General features: G+C 32.0%; 3 protein-coding genes and 1 pseudogene across 4 annotated transcripts; 2 read left to right on the top strand and 2 right to left on the bottom strand.

Moving 5' to 3' along the window:
* Positions 1-2,334: 2,334 nt before the first annotated feature.
* On the bottom strand, positions 2,335-4,231 carry LOC147918911 (uncharacterized; annotated as a pseudogene). The gene is made up of 5 exons (XR_015592255.1): positions 4,171-4,231; positions 3,604-4,058; positions 3,208-3,542; positions 2,517-3,101; positions 2,335-2,433 (listed from the first exon to the last, which is right to left on the bottom strand). The product of XR_015592255.1 is annotated as an uncharacterized LOC147918911 (transcript).
* Positions 4,232-11,836: 7,605 nt separating this feature from the next.
* LOC104770958 (chromo domain cec-like protein) lies at positions 11,837-13,323 on the bottom strand. Its single transcript, XM_010495434.3, has one exon. It carries the CDS (start codon positions 13,321-13,323, stop codon positions 12,028-12,030), a length of 1,296 nt encoding a protein of 431 aa, XP_010493736.1. The 3' UTR covers positions 11,837-12,027.
* Positions 13,324-13,336: 13 nt separating this feature from the next.
* Positions 13,337-13,733, top strand: LOC109131307 (uncharacterized). The gene is given in 2 exon segments (XM_019242107.2): positions 13,337-13,492; positions 13,494-13,733. Coding segments are annotated over 2 exon segments (186 nt in total). The 3' UTR covers positions 13,524-13,733.
* A 4,276-nt stretch (positions 13,734-18,009) lies between these two features.
* On the top strand, positions 18,010-21,140 carry LOC104770957 (uncharacterized). The gene is made up of 6 exons (XM_010495433.3): positions 18,010-18,357; positions 18,954-20,116; positions 20,197-20,247; positions 20,336-20,437; positions 20,532-20,690; positions 20,775-21,140. Exons 2-6 carry the CDS (start codon positions 18,965-18,967, stop codon positions 20,922-20,924), a joined length of 1,614 nt encoding a protein of 537 aa, XP_010493735.1. The 5' UTR covers positions 18,010-18,357; positions 18,954-18,964; the 3' UTR covers positions 20,925-21,140.
* Positions 21,141-24,291: the final 3,151 nt, after the last annotated feature.

The following is a 24,291-nucleotide window of genomic DNA, read 5'->3' as shown; positions in this document are numbered from 1 at the left end:
AGGATGTTTGCAAATGGAGTCTTCATGCTGAGTGTTTAAATGGGTCTACGTATTTCAAGATCAACAAGTTTGTGAGGGACCATACTTGTGCTCCTTCAAAGAAGAAGAAATTTTGTAGGACACCTTCAGCTAAAACAATTGGACATCTCATTATGCAGAATTATGAGGGTGTATTGGAAGGGCCTAAACCGAATGATATCATTAATATTATTCGTACAGAGTATGGTTGTGATTTAACTTACTCTCAGGCATGGGAGTCTCGCAAGTATGCAGTGAACGAAGTTAGAGGAAATCCTGAGAAGAGTTATGGTAAAATACCAAAATACTTGTACATGATACAAGAAGCGAATCTGGGTACATTTACAAATTATGAAGTTGATTGCGACAGTAGATTCAAGTATCTGTTTATTTCTTTTGGTCAGTCAATAAGAGGATTTTACAAGGGAATGAGGAAAGTTATTGTGATTGATGGAACATTTCTGAAGAACGAATACAAAGGAGTTCTACTAGTTGCTACAGCCGTAGATGGGAACTCTAATTTGTATTCAATAGCATTTGGAATTGCTGATTCTGAGAATGATTCTTTATAGGAGTGGTTTTTTGAGCAACTAAAGGTTGTTATTGGAGATGATAAAGATTTATCTTTTATATCAGATAGGCATGTGTCAATTAGCAAATCACTTGAAAAAAATCTATCCATTGTCTACTCATGGTATTTGCATCCACCACTTGATTGGTAATGTTATTACATATCACAAGGGAAGGGGTGTGGCTGATTTGGTTTCAAGAGCGTCTAAAGCTTATAGAGTTGCTGAGTTTGAAAAACATTTTGGAGAAATTTGCAACATCAGTCCTGCGATTGGAGAGTACCTAGAGGATGCTGAGGTTAAAAAATGGGCTCGATGCCATTTCCCTGGATACAGATATGACTTGAACACAAACAATACTGCAGAGTCGATCAATTCAGCTTTGAGATCACCTAGAGAGTATCCAGTAATCCCTTTATTAGACAGCATCAGAGAGATATTAACATGCTGGTTTTTTGAGCGAAGAGAATTAAGTGCCAAGCAGAAAGATCCTTTAACTGTTAAGGTGGAGAAAAAGATTTCAAGAAGAATAGTGAAAGGTAAATACTTTAAAAATTATCCGATTGGAAGAAACATAATACAGGTTAAAGCGCATGGGATAGACTTTGTGGTTGACTTGGAGAGAAGGACATGTACATGTGGGAAGTTCCAATGGGCAAACTCCCTTGCAGACACGCCATCAAACTCCCTTGGGATGCAGGTTGCGAAACACTCGACATACCTTCTATTCATGTGTCCAGCACAGTAGAAGACTTCAACAGTTCTTAAGACAAAGTTAACGCAAACAGAAATCAAGTGGTTGCCGTTGACGAAAATCGGAGCGTATATCCTGTCAACATATGTACCCCATTGTTTACTTGTCTTTCCGTGAGAAGGAAACTCACCATTAGCATAATCGAGAAGTCTACTATCCCATTTGTGCTGACGCTTTGTTTTCAAGTACTTGGTGTATTCCACTTTGATTCTCTCACTGAACATGCAATTCATGAAACCCACCCGGTCTGACTTCATTTGCCCTAAAGATGTTTTCTCCCGGAATAAATACATCATCACATCCATGTCCTTGAAAACAAATAAAAGTTAAATTTAAATTTAACCATGGTAAAATAATGAACAATTTAAGTATTGAGAAAAATAAAGTTTATACTTACTTGATTGTGCAGCCACTTGTTGTGAGAAATGACACGATCAAGTGATTCAAAATTAATTACCGATGGACCCAACTTAAGTTGCTCGTGATTGTTAAAAAAATAGTAATTTGTAAGCTAAAATTTTTAAAATCTGGACAATTATAAAATTGATGCTTAGAATAAAAATTAGAAGACGTACCCAAGATTCCTTTGCCATGCTTCCAAAGCATTCCATCTAGCATCGGATACGAACACCAAATCAGCATCGTCGTCATACTTTCCCGCATCTATTGTAGGTTCAACTTCGGGTACACATAGTTTTTGCGAAAGATGTCCTAATGTTTTCTCTAAGAAATCTTGAGTGCTCAATAAATCTTGACTCTCGATATTAAGATCTATGGCACCCGATTTGGTGAACAAATCATCGAAAACAAAGTTGTCTTCCTGTCAATGAAAAGATCAAACAAAGTTTAATGTTTACAAACAAATACATCCAAACAAAGTTTAATGTTTACAATACAATACATAAGTTCACCAAGACAATTACAATACATAAGTTTCCAATTAGCCGAATATTTTCAAATAACTTACATAGCCGAATGTTTAAAAAAAAACAAAAAAACATAGCCGATTTCCAAAACATTAAATCGAAAACAAGTTTTACCAAGTTACTTTTTACGTACCAAACTCTTTGGTTGAACGGATGGTGATTTCCCCTATGTCAAAAATAAGAATCAATAAGTTTGACAAAATCATTACATATACAACACCAAAGCATATAAATTATTTATTGACTTACCACATCTTTTGGTTTAAAGGATGGTGGTGTGGCTTGTGTCGAAGTTGATGCTAGAGTCGATAGTATCTCCTTCACTTCTGATACATCCTCCTCCATCTTCTTCAATCGCTGGCCTATTTTTTCCTTAAAAGGCTTGAAAGAAGCTTCAAACATACCTTTAATGAATGACTTCATTTCTTCATCAAAACCATGAGTGCCCGACGTTGCGGCTCGCTGACATTGGAGTTGCATTTTTCGACTTTCTGCACCATGATCAATCTGCTTCGTATTTCTCTTCTTCGTGCTTGATGCTCCCACATTTACATCTTGCTTCTTCTCGCTACTCTCCAACCCAGACAATTGATTGTCTCCATCACTTTCCTTTTCAACAGGATCATCTTCATTTACAACCTCCTATATCTTCTCTTCTTCAACATCATTAGTTTTAACATGACCCCACTCATGTTCTCTAAAATCGTAACTAGATCGCACCAAATCGTTTACGTTTTTGACTCCCACATCATTGATCTCATCAGGTCTAAAAAACTCTATATCATCGATTATGTCAAAATTTCCTGACCTCGAGATGTATGGATAAACGATATCCTACCAAAAATACATTAACAAAAATTTTGGTTGAGCAATAATAAAAAAACAGAACCATATTCAGACCATGACAATTAAAGAAGAATAGAGAAAATAAATTACTAACCTTTGGTCCAAACGATTGCTCTATGATGATAATGTCTTGATAAGACACTTTTGCAGCTCCCTTCCAGTTAGAACATCTAGCACCGTTTGTGACTTCCTTGTTGATCTTTTCTCCCAACAATTCTCCAATCACTGGAATTGCTTCCATAACCATACTTGAAGTGCAAAGGAGAAGCCATTAAGGATATAACTGTTGGTCTTCTTCAACTCCTTTCTTGTGTCCATGATCGAGGTCACAAGGTAGTCAAAAGAATGTAAACCCCAAGGATAAGCTCTCAACTTATCAAGATCCATCACCAACTTGATGTATGAGAGAGGGATCTTTTTCTTCTCGTCCTTAAGGACACACATATACAAATCTTAGCTTGTCTTCAGGTTCCCACTTGGGAGCTTCTACTAGGTGCACATCCATCAGTCTCTTAATGGTAATCTCCCCATCTCTCTTCAATAATCTAGCCCAAAAACCTTTGTCCTTCTTCCAACTGTCTTCATTCCAAGATTTCAAATCTAAGCTGAAATCATCATTGCATTTGAGTCCAGTGACTGCATAATATTCTTGCATCGAAAATCTCATTGGCTTCCTTCCAAACACAAACCAAAGCTCATGTTTCTTATCTGTGATCAACTGCCGAGACATAATGATGTGTATCAAACGCGCAGAGTATCCTAACCCATTCTCGTAGATAGCAAACACATTAGCAAACACAGGATCACTCTTCACTTTCTCATACTCGGTTGGCAAAGCATCCTTGATTCTTGTCATGATAGACATTCTGCAGCTATTGTTTATCTGCTTCACTTGTGATTCATCACCATATTTGAAAAGGCATTTAGGGTACTCCTTTCCAACGCCTAAACAATAGATTAAGAAAAATTAAATCAAACACAAACATTAAGAGTTGTTAGAAATAGCAGAAAAAGCTCTCAACAGGGAAAAAACAAATAAAATTTTTTATAAAAGTACCTGATATCAGTCCGCTTGATCCATCTTTGCCATCCATGTTCAACAAGCTAATATTAATCATGTACACCTAACATGTGAAACATAAAACATATTAATATCAAATAACTATCAAACCAAACATGAAACCAAGAACAGTTTATAAGCGATCAAACCAACTTTTAAATCTAACAAAATTGACAATTTAATATAAAACTTAGCGACCACAAACTCAAGCTATCAAACCTATTACTATCAAATAACTATCAAACCACAAATGAAACCAAGAACAGTTCATAAGCGATCAAACCAACTTTTAAATCTAACAAAATTGAAAAACTATGAAACAATTATATGAAGATGAACCAAGACAAGCCAAACATGAAACATAAAACATATTACTATCAAATAACTATCAAACCAAACATGAAACCAAGAACAGTTCATAAGCGGTCAAACCAACTTTTAAATCTAACAAAATTGAAAAACTATGAAACAATTAGATGAAGATGAACAAAGAAAAGCCTTGTTTTTACTCTCATCATTGATAGCTCAATTTAGTAATAGGAATTCAAAAGCAATTAACAAAATCTACATGCAACTTCCAAATCTATGCAAAATGAAAAATCTAGAGTGATTTACATTGTAATATCAAGCCGAATTTCAAATGATGTGAAGAGAAGCAAACGACAATGAGCGATGGGAGCAAAAAAACCATGGGAGCAAAAAAAACCATGAATCGCATTAATAAGATGAAACCAAATCAGGAAGGGCACAAATTTAAGGACGAAACTTCACCCAGATGAGAAAAGGATGAAAAAAATAACTCACCGTTGTCGATTACTCGGAAGAACAAGCAGCAGTAATTTACCGTCCGTCAAAGCCGCCGTCGATGTCACTTTCTTTTGTTTACGATTTGGTAAAAGTGAAAGCTAAGTGTAAAAGGGTTTTCGAGTTTTCATTCTATAGGGTGTATAAACCTCTAAATCGATTAGAGGTTTCCATCAATTTTTTTTTTAATTTTGTTAATTATTATTTACTGTATTTTTGTATTTAGTTTGGTTTTAAAAAGTAGGGGTAAAACTGAATTTTTATTAATAAAAAACCTATTTCAACAAATTTAAAAGATAAAAGTACAAATGGACATTTTTTGAAAAAAAAAATGTCTTTTTTCCAATTTCCCCTTTTTTTTACATATAGGTACGTAACATAGTTATTTTGGTGTAAGATTTTTTGTTTTTGTGGTAAGAGATGAGGAGTTTTCGAGAGAGAATATTTGATATCTATAAATAGTCGTAACGGATATAGTAGATTTAACCAACTTAATTTGGTAAATGATTGTGTATAGACTAGAAATTTAACATATTTATCTTTGGTGTAAGATTAGAATTTTTTTGTTGGTGTGGTAAAAGATACGGAGTTATCAGAAGAATGTATTACTTTCAAATATTTCAATTTTTGGAAAAAATGTATCATGTTATTTATAGCATTTCGAAGTAACGCAAGTAGTTTAAATTATATTAAAATTAAAAAATAGTAAAAATAATATTATTGTGTAAATTATTTTTGTTTAAAAAAATTTGTAACGGATTTATACTTATTAATATTATTTATTGGAAAATGAATATATATCATGTTATTCATGCTATTTTACATAATCGGATTAACTAAAATTTAATCGCAAATAGGCAGTTTTATGAGGATGGTGTACTGGTATCATTGTAGTAAGAACTTAACCGATGTAATAAATACTGAATAATAGTATTACTTGGAAATATTATACATATATATATATATACTCATAATAATGTATTGGCTCAGATTAAATCGTGAGTAGAGAGTTTGGTGGAATTGGTGTTATTGTGTGAATTATATTTTAAAATATAATAGATTTTTTCTTCAAAATATCATGATTTTTTATGAAATATATATTAAAACATGGTCGACACAATGAAATAGAAATGTAGCACTACTAAACTAAAACACACATCTTTTATTAAATATATAAAGAATTATAGCCCGAATTTCTTAATTTTTCGATTATTTTTTTTTTGAAATAATTTCAATACAAAAGTATTATAAAAATGTAATGTAATTTTTTGTAGACATATTTATTTTAAAAATTGTTTTTGTAATTTTTGACTCTAGTCAAAATTTATGGAATGTCATGTGAACTACTATATCAGAATTTGAATATTAGTTTTTACCTATTATAAAGAGTTTTCTCCCTACGTCCATGAAAAAATGTCACCAAAACCTGATTCCACAACTAGAGAAAGTATAAAACAAACAAAATCAGAAAGAAAAAAAACAAAAAAAAAGGAAACAAGACGTGTTGTAGCCTCTTCTTCTTTTTGTTCTTCTTTTTGTTCTTCTTTTGTTATTTTATTTTTGGTCACACAACAAGCGATTGCCAATTTCATATCTTCTCTTTCTGACGACCACGTGTCATTCAATTTCACTAAATTTGTGTCGTGCCACTTATTATGTTTGCTTTGCGTTGCTTTGTTACAATAAAATGTCAAAGTTGATAGGAACTCTCTCTTTCTCTTTCTCTCTCATGTGCGTGTGACAAACTTCCACATTGGAAAGGAACCAAACACTTGTATCCTTCTACTATCTCATTATGTCATAAATTCATTTGGTTAATAAATCAGTCCATGAATAAGATATTATCAATTATCTAGTAGATTAACTAATTAATTTAGAATTAATACTTTATATGTGTAAGAAGATTACAACAAGGGTTTTTTTTATACTTTTCTTCATAATTTTCAAGTCACTTCAACTTGGGGACAAATTAGATTTTGATATTATATAGTCGTACTAAACCATGAGCCCACTCGGCAACTACATGATGACCTCTCTTCCACGTGGGATTATTCTGTACCACACCAAAAGCTGCTCTAGTGGATGTATCATGTATGTAACGATTAATTTAATTATCTCTTTTCTATTTTTAGTTTATTTTCCAATCGATAACACAAAAAAATTATGAATCTTTTGCCGTACTAGAAAAAGATAAAAATATAGAAATTATACTAAATAAAAGATAAAAATAAGCTCTTAAGACTGTTCATCTAGGATTTAAAACATCCAATCAGAATTCAACATGTCACTAATTAATATTTTTAAAATTTCCAAAACTTTCTGTATTAAGATATTTTTTAAACGACTGATTAGGATTTGACATGTCATTCATTAACATTTTTAAAATTTCTAGAAATTTTTAGAAAAAGTAAAATTTTAAAATTTATGGAAATAAAAAAACTATGTACAATATTCCACATCAGCTATAAAAGTTTTAGACAATGGTTCAGAACCAGTATATATAAGATTAATATGCTTCTAACAACGAATGAGTAGGAAAGCGTCCAAGTTTAAAACTTTGATTCGGTTTGATCCGGTTTTTTTATTTGATCAAATTAAAACTTAAAAAAGTTTCAAAAAAATATTATAATATATAAAAATTTTAAAAGTTTAAATATAAAAACTTTTAAAATTTTCAATATTTATAATATTTAAACTATTAAAATTTAAAAATTATAATATTTAAAATTTTTTAAAAGGTTAAAATATTATTAATATTGAAACTTCTACAAGTTTTAGCTTTTAAAAGGTTTCAAAATATTATAATTTTTAAATTTTAATAATTTCTTAACATGTAAAAGGATTTCACTAATAACATTTTTAGAAATATAGTAGTAATCTATATTATTAAGATTTTTAGAAAAAAAGAGTAAAATTTATAAAAGTAAAAGAAATATGTACAACGTTCCACATCGGCTAGAAAATTTTAGACAACGGCTAAGAACTATTATAAATAAAACTAATATGTTTTTAACTATAAATTTATCAGGTTTGCTTGATTTATGCTTATTTATCAGGTTTCTAAATTTAAAAATTTTATTTGATTTATTTTAGCAAATTAAAATTTTTAAAGGTTAAAATATTTATTATAGAATGTTTAGAAATATTATAAATACCTCCATAATATTTTTAAAATATTATAACTATTTAAACTCTATAAAAAGTTAAAGTGTCATTAATATCTAACTCTAAAAAAATGTTACAAATATTTAAATTACATCTAAAGTTTGAAATATTTTAAATATTTTATCTCTATTAAAAATTTAAAAGTTTAAGAATTATTAAATATTATATATCAAATTTTTTAATATCTTGAAAAAATCTTACTTATCTCTGTTTGTGCTTTATATCTCTTATGAGCTGTAAAACATGTTTTTGTGTATGACTTTACAGATGATTTGATATTTTTGCAGTAAAAATTGTTTTTTTTTAAGTTTAAGAAAAAAGGATTGACGTCGCAAGACCTTGATTTGATGTTACTTGAGTTTAAAGAAGAAGGATCGACGAAAAGCACAAATATTGTTTTAACTATACATTTGTTCATATTACTTTATCTGCAAGTAAGGATTTTGGTTTCAGAAGTTTCAAAGTGTGGATCTAAAACTGAATAAGTATATTGATGAAATTATCAATAATTGGGTGCATGTGTTGACTATAGCTGGTCTTTATGAATTGCATAATTTTTATGAGAAAAGAAATGATTTTGGTCTTGGAGTTTGATGGGTTAACAAGTTGTGTGGTAGTCTAAAAAAAAGATTTTTCAGTGTAAGAATGTGAAGAAGTTGATGAGGAAGAACAAGAAAAAGAATATAACGAAAAACTAGATGGTAAAAGTAACGATGACATGAAGTTTCTAGGCTTGAAGATGTGTTTGTTTTTGTTACAATTTTTGTTTATTTACGCTAAGAATTCATGATTATAAAATTGTTTCGTTTTTCTGGTGGTCAAATAAATGGTTTAGGATATGTGAGGTCATTCAATTTCACTAAATTTGTGTCGTGCCACTTATTATGTTTGCTTTGCGTTGCTTTGTTACAATAAAATGTCAAAGTTGATAGGAACTCTCTCTTTCTCTTTCTCTCTCATGTGCGTGTGACAAACTTCCACATTGGAAAGGAACCAAACACTTGTATCCTTCTACTATCTCATTATGTCATAAATTCATTTGGTTAATAAATCAGTCCATGAATAAGATATTATCAATTATCTAGTAGATTAACTAATTAATTTAGAATTAATACTTTATATGTGTAAGAAGATTACAACAAGGGTTTTTTTTATACTTTTCTTCATAATTTTCAAGTCACTTCAACTTGGGGACAAATTAGATTTTGATATTATATAGTCGTACTAAACCATGAGCCCACTCGGCAACTACATGATGACCTCTCTTCCACGTGGGATTATTCTGTACCACACCAAAAGCTGCTCTAGTGGATGTATCATGTATGTAACGATTAATTTAATTATCTCTTTTCTATTTTTAGTTTATTTTCCAATCGATAACACAAAAAAATTATGAATCTTTTGCAGTACTAGAAAAAGATAAAAATATAGAAATTATACTAAATAAAAGATAAAAATAAGCTCTTAAGACTGTTCATCTAGGATTTAAAACATCCAATCAGAATTCAACATGTCACTAATTAATATTTTTAAAATTTCCAAAACTTTCTGTATTAAGATATTTTTTAAACGACTGATTAGGATTTGACATGTCATTCATTAACATTTTTAAAATTTCTAGAAATTTTTAGAAAAAGTAAAATTTTAAAATTTATGGAAATAAAAAAACTATGTACAATATTCCACATCAGCTATAAAAGTTTTAGACAATGGTTCAGAACCAGTATATATAAGATTAATATGCTTCTAACAACGAATGAGTAGGAAAGCGTCCAAGTTTAAAACTTTGATTCGGTTTGATCCGGTTTTTTTATTTGATCAAATTAAAACTTAAAAAAGTTTCAAAAAAATATTATAATATATAAAAATTTTAAAAGTTTAAATATAAAAACTTTTAAAATTTTCAATATTTATAATATTTAAACTATTAAAATTTAAAAATTATAATATTTAAAATTTTTTAAAAGGTTAAAATATTATTAATATTGAAACTTCTACAAGTTTTAGCTTTTAAAAGGTTTCAAAATATTATAATTTTTAAATTTTAATAATTTCTTAACATGTAAAAGGATTTCACTAATAACATTTTTAGAAATATAGTAGTAATCTATATTATTAAGATTTTTAGAAAAAAAGAGTAAAATTTATAAAAGTAAAAGAAATATGTACAACGTTCCACATCGGCTAGAAAATTTTAGACAACGGCTAAGAACTATTATAAATAAAACTAATATGTTTTTAACTATAAATTTATCAGGTTTGCTTGATTTATGCTTATTTATCAGGTTTCTAAATTTAAAAATTTTATTTGATTTATTTTAGCAAATTAAAATTTTTAAAGGTTAAAATATTTATTATAGAATGTTTAGAAATATTATAAATACCTCCATAATATTTTTAAAATATTATAACTATTTAAACTCTATAAAAAGTTAAAGTGTCATTAATATCTAACTCTAAAAAAATGTTACAAATATTTAAATTACATCTAAAGTTTGAAATATTTTAAATATTTTATCTCTATTAAAAATTTAAAAGTTTAAGAATTATTAAATATTATATATCAAATTTTTTAATATCTTGAAAAAATCTTACTTATCTCTGTTTGTGCTTTATATCTCTTATGAGCTGTAAAACATGTTTTTGTGTATGACTTTACAGATGATTTGATATTTTTGCAGTAAAAATTGTTTTTTTTTAAGTTTAAGAAAAAAGGATTGACGTCGCAAGACCTTGATTTGATGTTACTTGAGTTTAAAGAAGAAGGATCGACGAAAAGCACAAATATTGTTTTAACTATACATTTGTTCATATTACTTTATCTGCAAGTAAGGATTTTGGTTTCAGAAGTTTCAAAGTGTGGATCTAAAACTGAATAAGTATATTGATGAAATTATCAATAATTGGGTGCATGTGTTGACTATAGCTGGTCTTTATGAATTGCATAATTTTTATGAGAAAAGAAATGATTTTGGTCTTGGAGTTTGATGGGTTAACAAGTTGTGTGGTAGTCTAAAAAAAAGATTTTTCAGTGTAAGAATGTGAAGAAGTTGATGAGGAAGAACAAGAAAAAGAATATAACGAAAAACTAGATGGTAAAAGTAACGATGACATGAAGTTTCTAGGCTTGAAGATGTGTTTGTTTTTGTTACAATTTTTGTTTATTTACGCTAAGAATTCATGATTATAAAATTGTTTCGTTTTTCTGGTGGTCAAATAAATGGTTTAGGATATGTGAGGTCACTAGGTTGATTCGCCTCGCCTGGACGTCGAGTTAAATTCATGATTTTTTAATCAGATTTTATTTTAAAATACAACAGATTTGTATATTTTTAAAAATTGTGTATCTGAAGTTTAATTTTTTCCTTAATAATAATTTAAAGTTTTCTATAAGATAATATTTCATTACCTTCATCAATCATATATAATTTTTATCAAAATATATCAAATAGACACACGCGCGAGTTTAAAACCTAGTAAATTTAAGTAGTAAAAGATAATGGTATATAACCGTATAAGAAAACATTATAAAAAGTTTTATAATTTCTTTTACCACTTTTATAATTGATTACGATGAAAAATATAGTACATTCAATATTGCAATGATTAGTAATCAAAACCTCTATAAACAATCAGATTTTGCTGCATATAGAAAATAATAGGAGAATCTTGGAGTTAAAAGACATGACAAATATACACCAATGAATCCAATCCATTCAAACATATGAGTAGGTGACTTTGTTCACTCGAAAAAAGCATACAATTTCACAAGAGAGAAAACTATAACAATGGAAAAAATGATGATTAGTACAGAAAGACAAAAAAAGGTAACATTAAAAAGCTAAAGATGACATTGTTTTTGGTGTTGTTGCTGTGTGATATATATTACTTAGATGCAGCAGTTTCATAGTCAATGACGGTTTGGAAAGCTCCAGCAAGAGCCAAAACTTTGTTCTTCCTCGGGTTCTCTTGCATCTTACTTGCTATTACATCGTTGTAAGCTGATGAAAATTCCTTCTTCCCTTTCACTACTTCCCTCTTCTTTCCTTCTCCCGACTCTTCTTCTTTCACCTTCTCCTTCTCTTCTCCCTTCTCTTCTTCTTTCACTTCTTCTTCTTCTTTAACCTTCTCCTTTGCCTCTTCTTTAACCTCTTCCTTCTCCTCTCCTTTCACTTCTTCTTCTTTTTCTTCTATAGCCTCTTCGACATTTTCAGTTTCTTTCATGTCAATATCAACCTTCTCCGGAGTATCATTCTCATCAATCTTATTACTAACCTCTTCCCCATCTTCACCCTTGTTGTCTTCTTCTTTAGTTTCCTCTATTTTCTCTTCGACTTCGGTTTCTTCATTAACAAATTTTTCTTCTAATTCTTTGATGACAACAGTGCAATCTTTCCCAACAGGGGAAGTAACCGTTGTTGATCCACCACTTTCATTCTTCTCTTCACCGGAGTCATCGGCTTGAACAACCTGATCTACCTGCACTTCTTTGTTTTCTTTTTCATCTTTTGGTTCTTCTATCTCTTCAACAACTTGTACATGATCACCCTCAACCTTGAGAATCTCCTCTTGATGATCTTCCTGAGCAGACGATAGAGAAGCAGAATCCAAGGCAATCTCTTTATCAGATTCTTTCTTTACTTTAACATTTTCAGAACCTTCCTTTTTGCTCTTGGAAGAATTAATGCTACCGCTGCTCAACCCGCTCTTCTTTGGAACCACAGGAGGCGATTTCGCAGTAGTACTGCCTCCTCTTGGGACGTTTCTGCTTCCATGGAAAGACGCAGAGCGTAGAGCTGTGGCAGGCTTCTCTCTAGGAACCGCTGGTCTATCTAGCGGGCGAGAAGGAGATACGTTGAGTGATTTTTGGATACGCGGAGTAGCAGAAGAACTAGAAGGAGAAGTCAAAGAAGAAGGAGGTCGATCAAAGGATCTTCTACGGAGAAGCTTCTGGTTATCATCAAGACTACTATTGTTCTTCTTCAAGAACTTGACTGGATCAGGTCTCGAACTGATTGTTGGTTTCAGATAGTTTGGTAAAGGCTTCTCCGGTTTCTGATCAGTACCATCCTCTGATGACACCGTCGACGAAGGTGGCTTTGGTTTTCTGCCGAGAGATCTGCTTCTGGTTAGGTTTGGGTTGTCCGGTTTTGCTTTTGTCGTGGTTGATGTCGTTGCCATTACCTCAAGAAATATGGATCAAAGAGAAGAAACAGCAATAGAAAAGAGAAACGTGTATATCAAGGAAACAAATATCTTTGGAAAGAAAATTAGGGTTTTCTATAAAATGAGATTCGATTACTTATGTTTTTGTAAAACGGAGCTTAAATCTCGCAATTTCATGGGTGGTGAATGGTGGTGGAGGCCATCAATCTCCCTAACAAATTACTAAATCAAAAAAACTAAATTATAACATTATAAAACGATTCCGGTCGTTATGGAGAACCGTTGACTTTAGTTTGAGCCGTTTCTATTTATACAAAGAACACCAACTATGTGTTTTGTCTTGCGTCTTTTTGTCTCTCTTTTTTGTTTTAGACCGTTTCAATGTTAGTACTAAATAAGATAATTGTCCCCACGTCATTAGCATATATGATAAGATATAACACCACGTAATTGCGACTTTACAAGTTAACTAAATCGCCAAAAATAGGAATTAAACTAATTCAAAACAAATTATATATGTAAAGAAAGAAGAATGGGCTTGCTTAACTCTGATGGAGCCATTGTTGGAACGGTTCCACCAATGTTCTACATGCTATCCACTCATCCCAATTCCCTTTCAATCATTTGTTTTTCTTGTCGACATAATCTTTTCAATCATTTTGATTAAAGAAAAGAAATTATAGGTTCTATTTTAAATCTCATGCCAAATGGCGATGGTTGATGCGAAAAAGTTTGTGGCATGTCACGAGTCACGACTAAAGATTATGATTTCTATGTGATAGGAGTTGTAGCAATAACAGATGGATATATTAAGTGAACAAATATATATATATATATATATATATATATCGTAGTTACTTTACTAGTTTTTCTTGTAGTCGAAAGTTTTAATTTGTGATGGGGTGGTGTGATTGTTCTTCTTCTTAGTTAGACACGAAATTGAAGAGACCAAATGTGTCTGGCTTCTGTTGCCACGTATCACCTCATCCCTTATTCCCTTATGCATTTTAACTAAAACATACTAAACCACACTTGCTGTGGGAACTAATCTGCAATAGAGGTAATGGGCCCAAAATTGAACATAAAGGCTAAAACCAACTCTATTTCGGTGGTAGTTAAAAGCCAACTCAACTTAAAAAACCTACACGTTGATGGGTACAACCGTATATGTCATATTACATCAATAATCATTTTACTTGTTGTACCCCTCAATTTCGTGCAATCACCAACTATAACATTCTTTCTTCCATGTGACATGGTGATTGGTGCGAGAAGTAAAAGATTGTTGATATTTGGGGTTATGTGATTACTATTGTAAAGTAATTAAACTAAATATGGTAAAAACAAAAGCTGCATGTTTTATAGTGGTATGATGTGTTGATGTGTTGCATCGCTGCCACTATAGTGGAGACAAGTGTTTGATCTGTTTCATCAACGGATTAGTGAAGCTCATGCATTTTCAGGAACCTGTAGAAACTTGAATACACCATGTTTAAAATTATTGGGATCTAGCTAAATTATGTAAATCGAGATAAAAGCATTTTGTTTGGATCAAGAGCCATCTCGTCTCGAATGTTCAATTTATATTTGGATATGATTGTGGGGATTCTTATGGATTTTATTAGTAAACATGAATATCCAACCCAAAACCAATTGGCAATGAGTGGAGGTATCCATGTACTATTTATAATGCCCCACAAATCTTAATTCACTCGATGTGGGATATTGTCTAATACACCCCCTCACGCTCAGGATTGGACATCTGTAGCGTGAAGTTTGTGGGACTGGACATCCACGGGTGACCCCACAATCGAGAGAAATTTTAATCCACAACAAGATATGTTACTTATATGGGCCACATAGGTGGGAAATCTTTTTTGTGAGAATTTGCTTGTTGGGCCTAACTATGAGCTCTGATACCATATTAGTAAACATGAATATCCAACCTAAAACCAATTGGCAATGAGTGGAGGTATCCATGTACTATTTATAATGCCCCACAAATCTTAATTCACTCGATGTGGGATATTGTCTAATACACCCCCTCACGCTCAGGATTGGACATCTGTAGCGTGAAGTTTGTGGGACTGGACATCCACGGGTGACCCCACAATCGAGAGAAATTTTAATCCACAACAAGATATGTTACTTATATGGGCCACATAGGTGGGAAATCATTTTTGTGAGAATTTGCTTGTTGGGCCTAACTATGAGCTCTGATACCATATTAGTAAACATGAATATCCAACCTAAAACCAATTGGCAATGAGTGGAGGTATCCATGTACTATTTATATTGCTCCACAAATCTTAATTCACTCGATGTGGGATATTGTCTAATAGATTTTGCCAATTCTTCACTCAAATATTATGAATGTGCCATTTTCATTTAAACTTTATAGATTTGCCATTTTTTTATTTTTCAAAATGTGTGTTTTTGTAAATTTTTTTGCTAAAATACATACTTCATATCAAATATTAAACCCTAAGAAAAAATGGAACCAAGAGAACCCAACAATAATCTGTTAAATTGTGTTTTTAAATCTTAAAAAATGGCAAATCTAAAAATTTTAAGGTGAAATGACAAAAACTATAAACAGGCCCGGCCCTTCACCCATTCGAATGAAACATTCGTATTGGGCCTCAAAATTTCGAAGCCCATTTTGCAAGAATTTTTTATTAAAAAAAAAACTAATAAGGCTTCAAACCTCCCAAAACTAATAAAAAGGCCTCATAATTTTTAAAAATGTCCAATAATAGGCTCCAAAAAAGTCCAAGAATTAGTTAAAAAGCCATATAATTTGAAAATATTCCATAACTAATAAAATACAGTAGGTTTTAAAATTAGAAAAAATCCTCAAAATTAGCAAAAAAAAGTCCATAATTAGCAAAAAAAATCTCAAAATCAAATGAGTTAATAAATAAAAATTTGTGAAAGCCCCAATATAGTTAGCAAAACATATTTCAACTTTTATTATTTTTTTTTAAAAAAAACCTTAATTTTTTTTCTTTTTCGTATTGGGCCTCGGATTTCACCGGACCGGCACTGACTATAAATGCCATTGAAAAAGTCCTTATCTAGTATGATTGTGAGTTTGTGACCGCTATAAGAAATTAGGGATTTATGCTTGGATTAGATTTCTTATACCATGTATACGACACATAGTTTCTAGTGGATTATTGCTCGTGGTCATCATATAGCGATATTTTGGTAATGGATATTTTCCAAATGATTTTTTATAAAGAAATGTATATAATTTATTCGTGCTAAGTTGACAAACACTAGAAAATGCAATTGTACTTTCATATACTAAACTGAAAATAATTATTATTAATATATTTAACATATAAAACTCTTCTAGGAAAAGTTTTCTTCCATAATTCCATTGTATGATTTCAATAAATACAAAATAGTTAAAAGTGCATTCAAAGTAACATACGAATATGATTTATTTTATCCAAAAAGAAACATATGAATATGATTAGATAACTAGATTGATAGAGTTCGTGGGAAACATTTCTTCACATGCAGTTCAAAATTATATTAATTTTGTATCAAAATATGACCCCTTGGAATTGTTCCTACGTATCTTTGCAAAATCAAACTATATTTTTTTGTATAGTGTTAACCCTACTGAACATTTTTATATGCAATTAATCAAATTTTGCATGATTATAGTGTTATGTGTTGCGTGGTTGCATGCTTTCTTTTGGTGTTAGGTACGAGACTACGAGAGAAAAAGAGAATAAGTACCTATAATATACTATAAATTATGTATCAATGTATGCAAATGCAACAACACATACAGATAGAAAAAGACGTATGACGTAGAAAAGCAGCTTTAGGATGATTCCAAAAATTTGTTTCTTCAAGTTGACATTTTTACAGATAAGTGTATGTATTCACGTCTGGTCGTGATGCTGCGTGGTCCTTTCACGCTCCCCACCCCTTAATCTCCTGTGTGTGTTTCAGAATATGGTGGGCTCTCGTTCTGAATTTTGGCTTTTGACTTGGGTCCATTTTGATTTAACCCTCTCCTCATCTTTCATCTTCCAATGAACATAGCTGATTTACAAAATAATAAACCAATGACTTTTATGTCTATAATTATTATTTTATTAATGTTTTAAAGTTGTTTATAATTTATAAAATGGTTTCGTTTTCTATCATGGATGTGGGATCTTTATAATTAGTTTCTTCTCATCACGTCGCCTTTCCTTTAATTAGTTTACATATTCCAGAATGGGCCAAACTGATATTATATTTGATTATTATTATTATCATCTCTCAACAATAATTTTGTCAATTTTTATGGTTGAGTATGACGTTTTTATAATTTTATCCAAAATAAAAAAAAAAACGTTTGTTCATATTACACTCTTCTTATCATCTTTCTTCTTCGTATTTTCTCATACAAATATTTTATATATTTTTTTAGGAGTAAGCTATTTAGTTTCAACAAAACCTTCAAATTTATAGAATTTTCCTTACTAGATGCTAAAAAAACGTATGTTTTCATCATCGTTACCGTTTTACATGTTAAACTTAGAGAATTTGTGAACAGTAGAATTAATAAATTAATATTATCAGCACAATTAATTATGTAATCTACTAATATTTCCACCCCAGCTATTTTTGATCAATTAATATTATGTTTCCTTAAACTCCCTTTATAACTTTTTGGAAATGGAACCAAAAAAGAAATATAATTAAATTAAAACATATCATTCCGTGTTTAACGAGACGCTAATCAAACACGGCGCCGTTTCACAAACCTCTCTCAAGTCTTTTCGTAGTATATATCTAAGCCGTTCATCTCAGGCTTCACACAACAAAAACCCAAAATCAACGGCTCAGATCACTCCGACTTCTGTTTCGCCTTTGCTACGCCACTACTTCTTCTTCTTCCTCTTCTCCGGTTTTAAAAAATCACAAAATTTATAAAATCACTTAAAAATTCAGAATATATTACTTCTCCTCCTTCTTCTTCATCGCATCTCTCTCACTCCACGTTTTCTTCGCTGAACCATACATAGCCGCCGGGTTAAGGTATCGCCGGAAATTTCAGTTTTTTTTTTTTTTTTTTTTTTTTTTTTTGTCTTCTCTTCGGTCTCTTACGTTTCGTTGTTACAAGAAAATAAAAAAAACCCATAAACCTTTGTGTGTTTTTTATTTTTGGATTCGCTGATTGAATTTGATGATTCTGCCTTTTGATACAATCTCCAAAAATTTATTTAATTTTGGTTGATTAATTATGTAAATATTCGATGAAATTTGATTGGTTTGGTTGTTTCTGATTCTTGAAAAAATTATTAATCTTTTGGTTTAGAGTTGTTGTTGTGTGTTTTAATGGAGAAGCTTAAATCACGGAGAAACTAATCGTGTTTATGGAAACTCCGTGTAAATCGTTATTTTCATGGATGGTTCATCTTCTTCTCTTTAAGTCTTCTATAACAATCTCTTAATTAATCTGTTGTTGAAGCCTGATGGGTTAGTTATGGTTCATCAGGTTATTATATATGTTCTTCTTTCTCTGTTATGATTAGGCTTTGATGACCCTTTTTACAAAACTTGTAGAAAGAACTGATGCAATTTCTTGATAGGGAATCTGAAATTTCAAAGCTTTGTTTCTTCTTCTATTGCAGTGTTTTTATGTATGGATGGATTTAAGGGCAAAAGAACATCATCAAGACCGGTTATGTCCAGGAAAGCAAGTGGTCTTGTTCTTCATGAGAATATGAATATGAAGAAGAAAGATGATGATGATCATCATCATAATAAGAAGAGTGTTGTTCCTATCTGCAGCCGGATTGGTTGTAGTTCCAGGATTGGTTCCTCCACTAAGGGAGTTTTGATGATTGATCACAAAGCTAAATCTACCGTGTCTTCGTTTCGGTCTTCTTTGAATGGGAAGGAAACCGTTGGGAGTAGTTCATCTCGAGGTATGACTGGATTTGGCGGTACGAAAAAGGCACTTCAAGTTACTGGTGGTAGGAGACAGCTCTCTTCTCTTTTAGACATGGATTCTTCAGAGAGTAGCAGTGTTAATAATGATGAGTCTCCCAAGACTGAGCCTTCTCTTCCACGTGGAAAGACCAAAGAAAGCACTGTTAGTGTTCTTTCTGAAAATACTGTCTCTGGAGAAGTAGTTGTGACAGAGGCAGGAAGCTCAAGTAGAGGAACTGGTAGAAGCATTTATCAGAGACCTGATTTGGTCACCCGAGAGGCTCGTCTGGGTAACAGTGGCCAAATTGGTAGAGCTAGTGTGAACAGGAATGGGTTGAGAGACTTGAAGAGCAAATCTGTTTCTGATGTTGTTCCATCAAACTCAAATCCGACAAGAAAAAGTATCGTATTTAGAAAGAAAAACTCTGATGGAGAGAGCAGTTCTTCAAATAGAGGGAATAAGACGGAAGGATCAGTGATTGGGGGAAGGAATTCAAGTTTTCCTCAGGGTAATGGCATCACCATATCTGAATCTAGGAGGAACAGAAATTTACAAAGTGTTAGGGACAACAGTGTTGTTTCAAGTAGTGCTAGGAGATCAACTGGTTATTATGGTAGAACAGGACGTGCTGGAGCGGTTGCAACTCTACAAACGCCTCGCCCTGCAACACGAGCTGATCTCAATCCTTCTAGATCTACAGAAGTTTCACGTAGTCCATTAAATAGTTACAGTAGGCCAATCAGTAGTGACGGCAGGTTACGTAGCCTGATGATGCCTGGTAGCCCCTCAGAAGCCGGCCTTTCTCGCTCTTTGATGAACCGTGATGGTTTCAGACGGTATAACATGAATGGAGTTGCAGAGGTAGTCATCATAACCTTTCTTGTGTGTGTAATGATGTTCCAGCGTCTTAGTAACTCAAACTCAAATACTCAATGTTGCAGGTATTGTTGGCGTTGGAAAGGATTGAACAAGATGAAGAGCTTACATACGAGGTGAGTTCATCATCTTGGACCTTTTGAAATGCAGAGGTTTTGACTGACTTCAGAGTTCTATTTTGACACATCTTTATTTCCCTTGCAGCAATTGGCTGTTTTAGAGACCAATTTGTTCTTAAATGGTATGAGCAGCTTCCACGATCAGCATAGAGACATGAGGCTTGACATTGATAACATGTCGTATGAGGTTAGCCTTACCTATTTGTGTATTTTTTGTTGACAGTCAAAGGCAACGCTCAAGTGTTTAGATATGAAAGCTAAACTTGTCAAAATTCATGCAGGAACTATTAGCATTGGAGGAGAAGATGGGTACAGTGAGCACTGCTCTAAGCGAGGAAGCGCTACTGAAAAGCCTTAAGTCAAGCATCTATCTTCCAACAGATGAATCCGGCGACATCTGCGTAAACAAAGATGATGATGTCAAATGCAGCATTTGCCAGGTATAATAACTCTCTCTTCTCTGAGTCTACTCTCAGTAGTCTTTACAAAAAGCTCAAAAGAGCATCCTATGTTAAAATATGCAGGAAGAGTATGTTGATGGAGATGAAGTAGGGACTCTGCCTTGCCAACATAAGTACCACGTGAGCTGCGCGCAACAATGGCTCCGCATGAAGAATTGGTGTCCTATCTGTAAAACCTCAGCAGAAGAATCTCAGCCACAGCCATTTTCATGATGATGGAATTTGCAGAGACACCATCACCAAAGTGTTTGTCTCTCTGCTTTCCACCATATATCTTGCTCTCTATTATTTGTACATAAAAGGTTTTTCTTTCTTTTTTACTTACACACAATTTGGGAACAAATAGAAAATAAGATCAGGTGGACAAACTTTTCACCTGTATAAATTCTAAACATTTCAGTTTCAACCAAATATTTTGGTTTAGTTCCATATTCCACTTTTACTGTTATTGCACTTTTTCATTTTGCTTCTAAATGAAAATATTGGCTCTAGAGAACGGTTAAAGGGAAAAATAAAGAAGGTAGTCATTGTTCGATAACTTTGCTTTCCAACAAACTAGTAACCCATAAATTTGTCATAGGCCCAAAGCCAAAGCCATTGTTCGTGGATCTTAAACTTCTGAACATAGGAAATATGCATGGGGTGGGGATATGTCATCTAAAAAATACTATAGAACGATACTACAATTGACTTCTTGTGAATCCAAGGGAATCATCCGGAGATCTCAATGCTCCATGAAGAACTTAACCACTCTACTTTGATTGCGTCGTCATGCATAATTATTAATTAGTGTTCCCATTTTATCAAATATTCAACAAATTTAGCTCATATGCGTTCCAGATGCGTGACCAGCTTTTGAATCAAAACTACTTGATTTTGAGTCTATCAAAACTCAGTTCTATTAATTAGAACTAAATTCATGAATTTTCAGCTAGTAACTAACTGTAAAATACTAAAATGGAATTCATGCCAAAAACAAAAAAAAAAATTCCATTGCTTGGAAGACGCGTGGTATGAGTATTAGCTTGTCTCTCGTTTTTAAGCATTTCTCTTAATCACAACATTCTGTTAACCAAATTGGTTACTGGTTAGTTAGGGAAGCTAATGCTTCTCTGGATTTGGTAATAAGCCCACAAAACCCATTGTAAAAAAAATTGTAACCTTGTTTTAATTCATTTTCTCAAGATTACTCTTCTTTTAATTAAGCAGTGTTCAAACTGAAGCTGCTTATCACCACATAAATATAATTCAGTAAATATTATAACCAAAATTATGAATCACAATCTATAGTGCTAATTAGATACTAACATGAGTTTTAGACCCCGAATGGAGATGTTTAGGGTTGGGTGGATTAGGGTGCAGAGCGGGCAGACTAATATCAAAAATCGATCCGGTCTCACACGTTTCCTTACAGATATCAAAGTAACCATATTCTTCATAGTTCATACCCAACAAAATAAGGTAATTACATTCGATCAGTTATAATGGATGCTTTACTTTTAGTGAATAATTATACAGTAGGTATGAAATATTCATTTGGTATGTATATTACATGTATTTACACAGATATATATTCATATGTACTTATGTAGTATTGATAGAGGTTTAAAATGTATAAATAAAAGAGAAAGTTAATTGAATAATGTTTTAGTAATGACAAGTCCAATCGTCGTCAATCAGTACATGCAGTAACAAGGCAGAATGAGATGTGATGTCTCCTAAACTAGTTTTTCAAAGTAGAGCCTATGTACTAGCCCCTAGCCCTATCTTCTCACTGGACTACGACATGGCACGTCGACAATATATGAGGAGCTTCCTCAAATCCATGTCTCTCTCCAATAAATCTGCGGCTGCCCCCGCGTACGAATTACTTAAATCAAAGGAGTTATTGTGCGTGTCGATGATATTAAAGCTCAGGCCACGTGAGAAATACTCCTAGGGAGTGGGATGTGTTTCTCAAAGCAATGTCCCTTTACACACGTTTCGAACTCTCATAGGTTCACCGAGAAGCTGACAATGCTTTGTTCACGTGATGCACTGTGGTCTATATTGCTTGCTTTATGTGTATGTTTTTTTTTTTTTTGACAAGCCTCGTCAATCATGAGTTTTGACTATGGGATTGCAAATCATATTGAAGTATAGTTTGGTTAAACCAATACGGCACATTAATCATCTCGATGTTACGATTGTAGGGATACAAGGTATGGACCACAATATATTGATATTCTTTGTCAATGTTTTCGACAAATATCTCCTTCGATTCACAAACTCAAACACATGCATATGATATATAGTGGGAATGTGGGATACGTATATTGCAATATCATACATCGCTAGTACACAGTAACCGCAATTACTTTAGTATCATATTTATTTCTTATATCCCAATGATAAAAAGAAAAACATGCATGGTTGGTTAAATTCACACTTAAAGTAAAAATGTAAATTGGCCAACGAAACCATTTTGTAAATTTCATGAAAACAATTGAAGTATTTAGTATTATTTCCAAATGATGTATCACTATTTTTTTAACCTATTAGGCCGCTTTTTTTTTTCCCATCAAAGTAATAATACAGAAATTAACATTCAGTTTTTCATAAACATATTACTATTTAGAGCCTAGAAGGTCAAAAAAAGTGCAAGGAAAACCCTAATGATAGATGTATCGCTAGTCGGTGTTTACTGAGAGACTGACACAACCAATTTGCCAGCAAAAGCTATACGTAATGTCCCTTTCGACTCTCTAGCACGAGGGCCAAATAGATCTTAAGTTTTTTTTTTTTCCTTTTTTTTATATATAAAAGTTTCATAAAAGCGTTATATATAGGTGTCTTCAGCTTAATTCACTATTTTAATTTCATATATACGGAGACTGATTATAACTTAAGACCTTTTCTAATCAAGAAAGTGCCAGGCCAAGCAACAATCTATTATATCTGAAAACAAAGTAACACGATCACGGGAAGAAGACATAATAGGTAGCGATGGCCGAAGATAATATTGTTTCTTTGGATTCGGTAATAATCTCACAAAACCCTTTTTTAAAAACTGTAATTTAGTTTTTAATTATTTTTTCTCAAGCATACCCTTCTTTAAGTAGTGTTCAATGTAATCCATCAACATTTCATATTAATGATATTTATTTATGTACACCCTTAACGCAAAAAACAAGAACTCATTAGTACAACACTGACAAAACTAAAGACCAGCAGCCTCTTCAATACCTTTCATTAGCTTTCATAAGAATGATGGAATCAAAATACATTAACCAAAACAACTTCCTTAAGCCTCATGGGGTCCCCCAAAATATTCCCTCTTTATATATAAATTTATATTCCTATTTATATGTATATAGTTATATATCTCTTATTCAACATAGATTACTCGATCACCTGATAATGTAACTTTATGATTAATTCTTGGGATTATTACAGATTTTGCCACTTCTCACTCCAATTCTTTTGAATCTGTCATTTTTTAATATTTAGATTTATTCTTTTTTTTTACTTTAAAATTTATAACAATAAGAAAAAATGGAACCAAAAAAATCCCAAACATTATATATAAAATTATATTTCT

The sequence above is a fragment of the Camelina sativa genome, chromosome 20, assembly GCF_030686135.1.
Source record: "Camelina sativa cultivar CO46 ecotype springtype chromosome 20, ASM3068613v1".
Lineage (NCBI taxonomy): Eukaryota > Viridiplantae > Streptophyta > Magnoliopsida > Brassicales > Brassicaceae > Camelina > Camelina sativa.
The sequence above is the reverse complement of the archived record's forward strand: the minus strand, read 5'-3'. Positions and strand labels throughout refer to the sequence as shown.